Raw genomic sequence first — 14,422 nt, 5'->3', positions numbered from 1 at the left:
GACTATAAATTAGGAATTTTAATTTGTGATCCCCACTGTCTCTCCAGAACTGTCTTAAACCTAAAAGAACAATGGTTCCTGGTCCCCAAAGGCTAATCCACACAAACATTTCATCTACTTGCTCTTCCCAATTTCCCAAAACTAGATCAAGTATTGCCCTCTCTCGTGTAGGACCCTCATCATATTAATAGAGGAAACTTTTCTGAACACATCTGACAAATTCCACCTAATCTAACCCTTTTCCATTATGACTTTCTCAGTCAATATTTGGAAAGTTAATCTCTCCTACTATGACAATTTTACTTGACCTACAGCTGGCAACAATATCCTTGCATATTTGCTCCTCTCATTCCCATTGACTATTTGGGGACTGTAGCAAACTCCCAACAAGGTGATTATGCCTTTCTTGTTCCTCAGCTTCAACCAATATAGCCTCTCTAGCCAACCCGTCTGTAATGTCACCCCTGAACTTTGCCGTGACATCCTCCTTAACAATATAACTAACACCCCAGAGCTTGAATTCAAAGTCACCATGTTTCCATCCATTCCTATTTAAGGCCAAGACTAGAAACCTCAGACTGCTGATGTTCATATTCATGGATCTATGCATCAATACCACGATCTTAACTTAGAGATCTGTTAGCAGCTAATTGGCAACAGGATCTACTTTGACAGCTGGAACTTCAGCAGTTATCATAAAAAATGTTTTGTTTCCATCAGAAAAATACTGCTCATCTTTTTCATCTTTAGAACATCCTTTGGTATTTCATCCATATGGATATTCTTCACATGTCTGAACAGTGAATACTGGCAGGGAATACGACTGCAAAAGAAACTCAATCCTACTCTTGCACAACAACAAAGCGACCAATTACCATGATAGTAATCAGATAGAGGATTCGGGATGATGATTCTCAAATTCACTGCAGATATCAATTTTAGTAGCCTATCTCTGATATTCATGAGATCAATGGATATCAACTCTTAAGGCTTACCTCATCTATGTGACACATGATCATGCTATGTTGTACATTTATCAACAATTTTCGATCAGGAACACTCATGAAATTAATTGTTAGAAATGCAGCCCACTTGAGAGCAACTCGTCAGTATATTAGTGTTTTTTTTTCCTTAATCATATTGTACCTTTGCCAGTTCGGAATGTCAACATGGCTGGCTGACCTTCACCAGAAGCACTTCGTGCAACCATTAGTACTTCATACAAGCTGGAGGATTCGAGCTCGGCGAGTTGCAGTTCATTCTCACTTCCAGGAACTCTGATCGTGTGCCAACTTCCCAACATATTCCCGCCGTTGTCAAGCTACAGAGAAAATAAGGTATTAGTAAAGGTTCCTGGACTGGGATTCTCAAATCTGTTTGACTTTGCCTGATTCTTTTGCATTACACTCAGAGATGTGGGTGCCCAGCACCTAGAGACTAAGCTATTGCAGCAATGCAACTAAATGGGTGAGCCAGATGCTTTAAAGGATGTGTTGGTTCAAGTTAGGGCATCATTGCCACCTCAGGAGCCTATACTTAATAATTTCCAAGAGAAAAGCAAAAGTGATTAAAAAGTTTTTAAAAGTGAGAAAAGAAACGTTTATTATTATTACTGGCTTGTCATAATCAGAGTTAAGAGTAATGTTAGAATTATAAGGAGGACTAAAAACATTAATACATTCATATAGATGAGGTGACATTTGGCTATACACTTGCACACACATACACAGAAAATTGTGTTTGGCAGCAGATACCCTTCCTTGTTCTGTCACTTCAGAAATGGGGAAAGGAGGGGACCCATCTGTGACTGAGCCCTGGTTCTCACCATGTCCCAGCCACACCTCAGACATCTGCTCCGCACGAGTGGTTTGCTGCTGGTGAACGTAGAGATGTTGTGTCCACTATTTTAAGGCAGAACCAGATGAATATAGTTACTGTAGGCAGCTATTTTAATTTATGGCATTGATAATGCTATGAGTTTTGTGTAAAGTACAAAAGGATTGATATTCCTGAATGAATCCTGTTAGGATTCTTTTCATTTAACACAGCAACCAATTTTAGTCTTGTCTGAGCGATGTCATTAAATCAAATAGCCGCAATCACAAAATTCTGCAGACACCGTGGTTGGAACATCAGTTATGTATCTCTGCCTTTGCTACATAAAGGACACTGTTTGACCTGCTGAGCTTCTCCAGCATTTTGTGTCATTAATCAAACACATACATTTTATGAAGTGGATTGAATACTTTAACTTTTACGACCATCGACAAGACATTCATTCAATGGTCAACCATGTACGTTGATTCTGAGCTTAAAGAAAAAAATCTTTCTAAATTACAGATCTTATTATATCTCAGCAACATCATACCTTGCGATATTTGACGAAGTAAGCATTGATGGGTGAGCCACCATCTTTTCCCGCTTTCCAAATCAAATCATAACTGTTTGGATTATTGGTGTGTGGAGCACTGAGAATGATGGGAGCATCCGGTGGAGAGGCAACATTTGTCTGCTGTGTTGCCTTGGGGACATTAAACTCCTTTGTTGGCTGCCGTTGTTGGAGCACAATGTCGCGGTTATAATCATAGTTCATGCTTTCACCACCTTCATCACTTTGAACAATATCTGAGCCTCTGGCCAATATTGTTGGCTCCAGGTCATCAATCTTGGCTTTGGTTTCAATGGAAACTAATGGGAGGGAAAAATGTACAATTATTTGTAAAAGGATAGCCACTTTTGCCAATTGAAAGTTTGCTGACTGCTTAACATTCTTTGTCTCCTTTCCATCACTCCCAGCACATTTAAATTCCAATATGTGCAAAGTCGTAAGATTGTAATTCAGAGTGAGAGGAAACATACACCATAGTCCCCAGATGTTCATCTCACTGCCTCTTGCAAGAAAACCAAGGAAAACTATCAACATTTCTCATTTAATTGAAGCCAGACTATATTTGCTCTCGTTTATTTACTTAGGATACCACAGGCAGCAGTAGGATAGGGGAGGATGGGCCGCACTTGTTGAAACTGGCACGTCTCTCAATAACAAAGAAACTATCAATTCCAAGTGGTTGCCAGCACCTCTCAGCTGATTTCTACATGTTTATACTTGAACATTCAGTTGCAATCATTTAACCCTTGAGGTGCTGACTTGGCTTTGACAAAAGAAGCTGTATAATCCCCAATGTTTTACGACAAATCTGCAATGAGGACAAATGAGTCGCAAGTGAGATAATGCTGATGGCTCTTGCTGTATTAAGACCTTGCCGAGGAAGAGGATTTTAACAGTTTGGAAAAGCAAAACCATGAATCAGAATTTATTGTCATGAACAAGTCACTCCAATAGCACAGTGGTTAGAGCACTGGTCATGCAAAGCAGGGGTCACGAGTTCATACCTCTTTTCTGTGAGGGGCTCTTGGCAAAGTGGCAACTCTCTTCCTTACAGTAGACAAAGTTAAAGAATTTCATGTATGTTACATTTTAAATGTAATATTATGCAACAATAATGGAATCTTTACCTTTACAAAATTCACTCTATGCAGCTACATCACAGAGCAAACATAAATCACCATGCAAAAATAAAGATGGCAGTGCCCATTTAGCTAAACCCACCCAAATTTCACCGTAATTTTGATTTTGGTGTCAATCTGCATCTGTATGAATGATTCAACTATACCTCAAGAGACTCTGCATGGGATTCTTCCATATGTTTAATTGAGGGAGTAACATCTTCTAAGTATTTCAGATGAGAGGTTAAGCTGAAATATCACCTGCATTCTCAAATAGATGCAAAAAGATCCTTGTGCACGATTTTAAAGAATTATCACCTTGCTGTTTGAGGAGTTGCTTTGTGCAAACTGGCAGATGCTTTACCAACAGTACAATGCACATTAAAAGTGGCAAGAAATCAAAGTAGCCTTCACAGATTCAAGAAATCAGATGTGATCTCAACACTGGATGATATCGATGCAAAGTCAGTGACCTAGTTTCCCCTGAGGTCTGTTATCCCCCATACATTCTAAACAAGCTAATAGGTTCATTGGTAATTCTAGATGATCCCATTAGTGCAAGTTAGTAGCAAAAGGAATCAAATGGAAATTTGAATAAATACAGAGAAAACAGAGAGAAAATAGAATTTATGGAACTGTTATGGAAGTCAGCATAAATCTGATGGGCTGAATGATCAGTTATCATCAGTTCTATTTCACTGACTGCAAAGTACTTTGGGACAATCTCAAAAGGGAAGCAAAATAGACTAAATAAACATTATTTTAGCTAACAGCACGCTTGAGTTCATCAATTTGAATAGCTAAGCTTTTCATGTGATTGTCACATGATACCTGCATATCTTAAACATGCTGAGGTTCTTTGGGTTTGCACTCGTGCTAATAAAACCCAACTATCAATTCAGAAATTAAGGAATTCGTTGTTATATCTGATATTATGTTTGAAATATGATTGACTCATTCTTAATTCAATAACATAAAAGTGATACAATAATACAACAGCCAGCAATTAATTATTGGATCATAAAAGTAATTTCTTCAACAAAAAGGAAGTGGTTTATTTGCAGAGCAGACCATTGTTTACATGTTGAGACTTCATTACAGTCTGGAACAGTAAATTCGATGTCACCCTGCTGCAAAGCAGGCAAATGATATGATTCTCCAACTGGTCACAATATAAACACAAGCAGAGATACTGGGAGAAACTCAAGTTAGAAAGGAAAAAAAAGCCAATTTATCTAAGATGACCCTTGAAGCATCCTAAAAACACGCCAAAAACAGGAGTCGTCTTATCAGAATCAGGATTTATTGTCATGAAATCCAGTGTTTAGTGGCAGCGTCACAGTGCAAACACTTAAATTATAACCATCTTACAACATTACTATAAAAAACAATAACAGGGCACTAAAAGTAAGGCCGTGTCATTGGTTCACTGACTCTGCAGGAATCTGGTGGCAGTGGGGAAGAAGCTGTCCTTGTGCCGCTGAGGGCTCATCTTTAGGCTCCTGTACCTTTTTCCTGGTGGTAGCAGAGTGAAGAGGGCAGGGCCTGGGTGGTGGGGATCTTTGAGGATAGAGGTTGCCTTCTTTTTGAATATTTTATTTTGTTTTTTTTTCTATAAATATACATATCAATAATGAGAGAGATAAATAGATATATACAAGTTGAGTCGTGAAACCCAAAAAATCTCAAAAAAAAATGGGGGTCGACTTATACGCTGAGTATACTTTTGAGACCTTAAATTCAGCTCAAAATCCAATCCGCGCTGATCCAGCATACAAGTCGACCCTGGAAAAAAACGACGTGGCATGAATCAACTTTTTCTTTCTTTTTATAATATTTTTATTGATTTTATATACATAAACGTGTATACATAATAATTTATGGAATGCACAATAAAAATGGTAAGTTACTTAGCTCAACAAATTATAAAGGCATATAAAGTGCAATCAAAATATTTAAAACATAAACGCATCTAATAATTTTAACACGAATAGATGTGTCTCTAAACCCCATCCTCTCACCATCGATGCGTGACTAGAAAGAGAGAAAAAGTGAAAAAATGTAATTTGTTTTTGGAGTTAAATAACAAAGTACTAAAGATTAGGATTTCTATTATAAAGGTGGTGGAAAAGATTCAAGATTGGTACCCACAACATTTGAAACCTTATATTTGAGTTACTAATTGAATATCAAATATTTTCTACTTTTAAACACGACATTATATCCCTTAAGCACTGAGCATGGTGGTGGGGGGGGGGGGGGTGGGGGGGGCAGCATCTTTCCATCAAAACGATATTGCATGCCTGGCTAAGAGAGGCAAAAGACAGAACTCGACATTTGATTGGGAGTTAAAAAAACTTCATTCTCTCCAGTTGTGCTAAAAAGAGAAACCAAAGGATTTGGCTCTAGATTTAAATTAAGGAGTAACCTTAGCATTTGAAACTTTTCAGAAAGATGTTCAAATGATGCAAAACTAGCGTCAATAAAAAGATCTTTGAATCTGTACCATTCATGAAAAGCAAAATCGTGTCAAGGTTGAAAAAGATGATTGGCCAGAATAGGACTTGAAAGAGAAAAACCATGAAATCCAAAATGCTTTCTGAACTGCGCCAAGACTCTCACTGCCTGCCTGACAACCAGATTGTCAATCGATTTATTTAAAGAAAAAGGAAGTGAGGAATCAAGAAGTGCTGAGATGGAAGGTTTTTAGTAGAATTCAGCTCCACTGCTACCCAAACTGGATGGTCCACTCAATTATGAAGACAACCCAATAATAAAATCTGAAATTAGGTAGGTAGCACCATATCTCCATTACTTTTAGATTTCTGAAGATGAAATTTATTTAGATGAGGTGGCTTACCCTTCCAGATGATTTAGCTGAATTAAGTGAATCAAAAAACAATTTAGCAATGAAAATTGGTATAGATTGAAAAAGATATAACAATTTAGGTAAAATATTCATTTTAATAGAATTAAAAAGATTGAAAAAGAAAGGGATAGACAAAGTAAATGTAGATAGGCTTTTTCCATTGTGACATGGGTTAAGGGTGAAAGGGGAAATGTTTAGAGGGAACTTCTTCACTCAGAGTGGTGGGAGTGTGGAACAAGCTGAATAAATGAAGACTTGATTTTAACATTTTAGGGAAATTTGGAAAGGTATATGGATGGGGGAGGTATGTTGGGATATGGATTGAGAGCAGGTCACTGGGACTAGGTAAGAAAAAGTGGTTTGGCATAGTCAAAAGGGGTTAAAGTGGCCTGGTTCTGTACTGTAATTGTTTCATGCTTCTATGAGATGAATGGTCAGTCCTTTCCTCTGGGTATATGAGCCTAAAATTAGAGGTTTAAGGTGATTGGGGAGGAGGAGGGTGTTGGGGGAAGAGAAAAAGATTTAAAATGGACCTGGGGGAAACTTTTTCCAGAGAGTTGTAGGTATATGGAGGGAGCTGGTAAAGGCAGATACAATTTCAACATTCAAAAGGCATTTAAACAGGTACCAGAAAGGGTTAGATGGCTGCATGCCAACCACAGAAAATGAGACTTGATTGGCATGGATGAGTTGTGCCGAAGGGTCTGCTGTGATCCAAAATGATTGCTAAATTAACACACACCTGAATACTAAGAAAATAGCATGCCTGCTAGACAGAAATGGAGCACATCCCACTCTTTTCATCCAGTATCAAAATGAAGGCATGGGGTTATATTCCTTGTGGCTAGATCTTCCTTTAAACCATTTAACAATCATTGGTACATAATGGATCATATCCATCAGATGACAACATTCAGGATTTATATTATTCAAGACACACATAGTATCTTCCAGTTAGTCTCACTGGGAAAGATATACAGAAGTATCAGAGCCAGAACCACCAGGCTGAGAAACAGCTTCTTCCCTCAGGCAGTGAGACTGCTGAATGACCTATGAAATACTCATATGACCCCTCCGAGAATTGACTATCATTTAAGAATATTTATTTATTTTTATATATGTATTGTGTGCTATGTCTTTATATGAGTTTGCATATTTTACATCGACAACCGAAGAACGTTATTTCATCCAGATGTACTTTTCAATTTTTTAATAATAATAATAATAAACTTGAACTTGATTTGCTCAGGTGATGCAGCTTTAATTAGAACAAAATCAAATAGAAGTAGATCAGCTATCAAATCCTTTGAGCCTGCTCTGACAATTGACATAATGGCAGATTATCTATCAGCACTTTTTAAAAATTTTTTTTTTATTTTTCACACTATGAACCATATTACCCAAAATACACACAAATATTTCCCTCTTGAATATACACAGTGTCATTTCCTCCCCTTCTTCCCCCCTCCCTTCCCTCCTTCCTTCACCTCCCCACCCCTTCAACGTTCAACCTATATGATACATTAAACCCATTAAACAATGTCATCGCACAATGAAAATCAACAAGAAATTTGTGTCTTCTACTTTTACACACTGGGTCAGTTCATTTCGTCTTCTTCTCCTTCTGTCATTTTAGGGGGTGGAGGTCCGCGGTAGGACTTCTCTGTTGTGTTCCATGTACGGATCCCAAATTTGTTTGAATACTGTGATGTTATTTCTTAAATTATATGTTATTTTTTCCAATGGAATACATTTATTCATTTCTACGAACCATTGCTGTATTCTCAGGCTCTCTTCTAATTTCCAGGTTGACATCATACATTTTTTTGCTACAGCTAAGGCTATCATCATAAATCTTTTTTGTGCTCCATCCAAATCGAGTCCAAGTTCTTTACTTCTTACATTACTGATACACCCTCTATTCCCTTCATATTCAAAAACCTACCTATCACTTTTGAATATAGCAATGACTGGACCTACACAGCCCCAAGGTAAAGAATTCAATAAAGATTGATAGTTCGCTAACAGAGAAAAATGCTAAACCAAAATTTGGAGACAATTGATTCAAAAGTTTTACAGAGTCTAGAAAATGGAAATATCCTCCAAGCATTTACCCTGATGAATTCCTTAAAACATTAAATCAAATTTGGTATGATGATAACCTGTGGAAATAATAGTCAAGATACAGCCCACCCTATCTTCATAGAAGACATTCTGGAATGGAGAAATGTTACTAAGGAAAGCATCTCTGTCCTTAGGCAAGACCAAAACTCCATGCTTGAAGCCACACCCTATTAATCAGAGAGACACAACATGATTTCTTTAGACCTAACGTCCAAAATCATTGTAACAAAGATGAACATAACACCTGGTTTCCTAACTCGGTGACGTAGGTTTTTGTGACTGATGTGCACGTCAGAGATCCCTCGGAATCCTAATATTTCCTACTCCTTTTTTTCAAGAACATATCTGTTTTCATATCAGTTTCTCGCTGTTAGATCTACTTGTTGCATTCTTGCCCACTTAACCCAGTTGCTTATCTCTTTGTTGTGACCAACTATTTTTCCTCGAGCTTTTACATTTGGATCGCTCATTGAGGCTGCATATTGCTGATTATATAAAATCAGCCTTCAAATCCAAAAACCTATCCTCCATTATACTTTGATCACTCACTCCTAATTTTGTGCAATGATTTTTATCAAATATTTCTTAAAAATCTAAAAACATCCACTAATTCCTCTCATCTCATTTGCTACTTGTATCCTCAAAATAAAAATAAGTGTTTTAAACATCATCGCTCTTTCGGAAAATTGCGTTGACTGTCTAACTATTTAACTCTGTATATATTCTAGAAAATAAATGAAAGAAGTGGACTCCTTGGCCTCTCACATTTGTTTCCTCATTCAGCACAATCAAGGGTGGTCTTTTTACTTTGAAATGTACCAGTTGTTACCCTAGATTCCCTTAATTCCAACAATTCCCCTACTCTTAAAACCAAGTTACCTAACCTACAATTCATCATTTTCCCTCTCCCTCATTTCTCTGATAGCTGGGGTCTGCAAAGCCATTTTAAGATTTGCAAAGTTTGGAACACATATAACAATGTTCTCATGTGTAGGGAAATCTTTGTTAAAGGTCTATCAAATCTATGGCCTTTAGTCTCACTAATTTCCTCTCTGATCATTTTTAAACCAATACTGATTCTTCAGCTGATGAAAATAAAAACAAAACTTTGTACTTCTTAGTTGCTTATTCTTAGTCATAGGTACATCATGGCAACAGGCTCCTTTGCTCAACTTACCAACAATGTTGAACCCTCACTAGATTCTTGGTTTCATTTATTTTTGAGGCCTCTGAATGCCTGTCTTCACAATGGAAGGCACCGTTTCTTCGTTGCCTTCAGTGTTTCTTTGTTTCTCCCATCTCTGCATTTGAATCCTTGTTTTATATTTATTTAGCTTTTCCATTTTTAGTAACATCACCAATTTTTTGAATTAGTTTTTAAGTGCCTTGCTAAGCTGCTCCATGATGATCCTTCAATATCTTAGTCAACCATTGGAGTATTTGAAAACGAACCCAATCTTCAAATTTGCTATTCTTTCTGGCAACGTACAAAACTCCCTTCTTTAATACCATCATTAACCACTCTTACTAAATTATTATCCAACTGCATTGTTGCTCTATTAAAGCAAAATTTCTGATTGGCAAAAATGTAAATTTAAATATTTACTGCAACTTTTTAAAAAGCTTTTTTTCCAACTGTTAATCAAGTCATCCCTTATATACCCATGAAGTTTGCATAGCTTTGAATTGGCTTAAAAATGAATGCAAAATTCTATCACAGAAGGTTAATTACTTCAACTGAGGCCCCTTCCTGCAGATTCATTATGTATAACTGCGTAGCCCTGGAGCTAAAATAGAGCATTTGCTCTTTTTGCTATATTGATCTGAAAATCTACATTTTGTTGCATTTCATGAACTTGTCCTGCACACTAGAACTGCCCAACATGCAACATTGAAATTCCTCAGTGCCATTAGAGATATTTATTACATGACCAATCTCGTCCCTTCCAACGTGAGTACTGCAATCCTGACTCCACAATATTTGTCATATGGGCTCTAATACATACAAGAAAAACAAGTTACTCAAGCAGTAGAGATTATACTGTGTGAAATGCTTGGTCCATTATCTCAAAATGCTTCCATTAATTATACCAGCATTCACATTGCATCATCTAAATTAACCCTCTACATACAATCCAAGGATTAATACTGGGTGATCTTTTAGTTAAATATTTACTTACCCTCTTGTGTCATTAAAACACTATTTCAAAAATAAAGATGGGGGAAGTTCTCACTGTTATACAGCTTTTCTGCATGAGCAAATGCTCATGCAAAAACAGAAGAATGTGAAGTAAACTAGACAGTTTATTTTTCACAAAACTACAAAGAACAGTTAGGTTTGTCAGGAAAATTATTGTGTTAGGATTGTAGCACTAATATTATGGAGGTGGGGTGGTGGGGGGGGGGGGGGAACAGGGAAGGTGGATAGGAAGTGCCAAAACTACTGTCAATTCACCTTCAGGATCAGATACCAATTTAATTAGAATGAAAGCCACTCCCATCAAAGCTCTGATTGTGGTGAATGGTAAGTTGGGAGACAACACTGAAATTAGGGCAGCACAGTTGGGCGTAGTGGTTAGTGCAATACAGGGTTCGAATCCCACGCTGTCTGTAAGGAGTTTGTATGCTCTCCGCGTGTCAGTGTGGGTTTTCTCCGGGGGGTTCTGGTTTCCTTCTACTGTTCAAAATGTACCAGGGGGTGCAGGTTAATGGGGTGCAAATTGAGCAGTATGGACTTGTGAGTTGAAATGGCCTGCTACTATGATGCATGTCTAAAGTTAAAAAAAAATTAAAAAAATACACAAATTTTAACAGCCTCAAAATCATTTGGGTTTTGTCATTTGAGATGCTATTTTCAAACTCAAGTATAATTACAGCAATTGATGATGGTTAGAGGAGAAAATCTGTTTTGTAATTCAGTGAGAAATTGAATAAAGTCATGAGAGGTTTGGATAGACTGATAAGGTCTTGGCTTAAGTAGTGACATTCTAATACTCTTCAATATCCCACTAGAATGGCATTCTGCTTGAAGTATGAACTCAAGCTTCGCATGGTTCATTCAAAAGTGCATCAATTGCATGTCACACCCATATTTAGACAACAAATACTCCAAAAGTATGATCCAATGTGGGGCATAGTGTGTGGTCATCAAGTATATTTTGATAAGTGTTTGTGCTTTGACATTATTCTGAGAAAAGATTTCTAAAGGAACAGAAAGAACCATTCAAGGATGTACTCAATGAACATCCCTATTTATGTTTGGGGAAATTGGCTCATGACTGCTCAAAGAAAAGCAGCATTCAGGGTGGTACCGAGTTCCTCCAGTCCATCCATCTAAAGGACACAGAAGTTCTGTCTACTCAGTGGAAGAATCACATCCCCTGAAAAGGTAGCAACTGCTTCCTTCACCAGAGACCAGCTACCCCATTTGTGGAAGAGTCAGTGGATTCCACACAGACTCATCAGAAATCTCAGAACTCATAAAACAAGTGAAACATGTGAATATTGATCTTGAAGGACTGCATGAAAGAGAGGCTATAAATAGCGAGAAGCTTCTATTTAAATTACTAACCATGGCTTAGAGATGTCAGTATAGTGCAAGCTAATTAATTTACATGAATTTGTCCCATGAAAAGTTGAAGTGAACATCGAATGCAGGCTTCCTTGGAATTGGTTTTGGTTCAATGAAAGGGTACAATGGAATAAAAGTTATTCATCATTATTTCTTAAGAGGTTAACATTAGGAATAAGCCAGACTGTAACTTTTTCATCATTTGTCATTTAAGAGGAGGTTAGAGGAGTACATGGATGTGAGGGGGTTGGAGGGTTATGGGCAAGGGAGTGGGTAGGTGGAACTATTGGATTTTCAAGTAAATCGGTGCGAACTAGAAGGGCCGATATGGCCTGTTTCCGTACTGTAAAATGTTATATGGTTATAAGTTACAAATATAGATTTCTCAGGAAATTGTCTCTACAGCTTTTCGAGTCAGAGTTGCAGCATTAATGAGACAGGATAGGCCATATCAAGGATGTATATCAATTGTCAGTTGGTTTCTGGGGTCAAAGGTCCTATCAGTGAGAAGGGTTGAAAAATCCCCTCCGACTAATATCCTATTTGAATGGGAATGGGGAAAAGTTATCCCCAGATGACAGCAATTTCAACAGTCTCAAAGCCATTAAAATAACAACCAAAATTTCTCGTAAGTCTTGGGATTGGAACTAACTGGGCTTTGCAATACAGCAAGGTTAAAGCAGGAAAATATATATTTCCAACGTTCAGATGGAATATATATCAATGTAAATTTGGAGTGAGAGAGTTCCAAATTAACAACTGATTGAGGCACATCAGCACATTTTACAAATTAAAAAAAAAATCAAGTTAGAACTCAACAGCAGTTCATCAAGAAAATAGAAATTGCCAAAGCAAAATAGTACATGGTCAAGTAGTATCATGTGCAGGGAATACAGTTTAGAAATGTTTCTTTGCTTTCAGCAATTCACCCACATCTTGAATGACCAGTGGCACTGATCTCATTGACTGAAATCCATGGATTTCTACAGATCTTGCAAAGGCTTCTTTGATCATCTACTTTTGCACTGTGTTGATAAAACATAAATCAAGATACTTTTCTATTGCTAATGCTGAGGACATAGGAAGTGATCATAATGTATGTCAACATATAATCTGAATGATCTCAAAAATATACTATACTTACCAACAGAGAGGAAAGCTTCAGCCTGTGCTGAACCCATTTTATTGGAGGCTTCACAGACGTATTGCCCAGAACTTTCCAAAGATGCTGTGCGTATGTAAAGAGAGCTTGAACCAGCCCTGGACACGGTGAGGCGAGGAGTATTAGAGTTTGTACTGCCTGTACCAAACAGTTGAGAATTCCTAGATTTTGACCGAAGAATGTGAGAAGGATGGCTGCTGATCAGCCCATGACGATCAAACCAGCGGATAATGGGTGTTGGCTGTCCAGTGGCATTGCAAGTTAGGATAACAAACTCTCCTTCAGTCACTCTCGTATCGATGGGTGGGGAGATAATCACAGGCTTTGTGTCTCTTTCTACAAGAAAATAAATAAATCCAAAAATCTCAATCTGGAATTGTTTTTTCAATTATCTCACAAAATCTCATGCATTGCCATTGCTAGTATAAAATACTACCCAGGCCCAGTCCTGTCATTTAACAAGATAAATATTGTTCATTCTTTCTGAAGTTCATAACAACATCATATTACATCTGCGATGATTATTGACCACAAACTCCCATATCATACATACTCTTGCTTATTAGATCAAAACCTGAAGCACTCCTTACTTGTTTGGATCATGACTTTGCAATGTGACAGTAACAGAGCAATTTAGACATGGCAAAAGGTAAAGGAAGATCCCCATTTTGCCAATTCTATATTTCCTGATGCAGTTCATTAATTTTCTAATAGTTGTACAAGGAATTTGCGAACATCCCCACCTTCTTCGATCATAAACACAAGAATAATTGTAGCAAATTGCACTGCCATAGAAGTCAAGTTCAAATCAGTGAGCAGAAGCCGAAACTGAGCATGAGATGTTGCAGCACGATTCAGTATCATACGAGAATTTTGTTTGAGCATGTCAAGATTTTACAATGCAAGGATGCCAAGCAAAGATGTCAAGCAAAAAACAAAATACTAGTAAGAAATAGGAAAATGTTAATAATGGGTCATTATTGGGCAATGATATTTACTTTTCAAAGACTTTTGAAGAACATGTGTTAGATGGAAGAAGCAAAAAATATGCTTTTTGATTTTGTTGTGGATAGATATTGACCCAGAAAACAAAGAACAAGTCTACATTTGAAGTCAAAATGAGCCAAAGATAATTTGCATATGCCAACACTTCAAAAGCAACAATTTAATTTTGAAGTCCAGGAAAGAC

General features: G+C 37.3%; 1 protein-coding gene across 2 annotated transcripts in view; it reads right to left on the bottom strand.

The window, feature by feature from the left end:
* Positions 1–14,422, bottom strand: part of cdon (cell adhesion associated, oncogene regulated) — a 139,941-nt gene that overhangs the window by 56,106 nt on the left and 69,413 nt on the right. For both annotated transcript variants that reach the window (XM_069894453.1, XM_069894452.1), the window contains exons 8-10: positions 13,216–13,569; positions 2,369–2,688; positions 1,147–1,321 (exon numbers count right to left, since the gene is read on the bottom strand). In XM_069894453.1, coding sequence (XP_069750554.1) covers positions 1,147–1,321; positions 2,369–2,688; positions 13,216–13,569 — 849 coding nt within the window. The remainder of the gene's footprint in view (positions 1–1,146; positions 1,322–2,368; positions 2,689–13,215; positions 13,570–14,422) is intronic.

Source organism: Narcine bancroftii, chromosome 8 (genome assembly GCF_036971445.1).
Source record: "Narcine bancroftii isolate sNarBan1 chromosome 8, sNarBan1.hap1, whole genome shotgun sequence".
Lineage (NCBI taxonomy): Eukaryota > Metazoa > Chordata > Chondrichthyes > Torpediniformes > Narcinidae > Narcine > Narcine bancroftii.
This window is presented reverse-complemented; position numbering and strand designations above follow the sequence as displayed.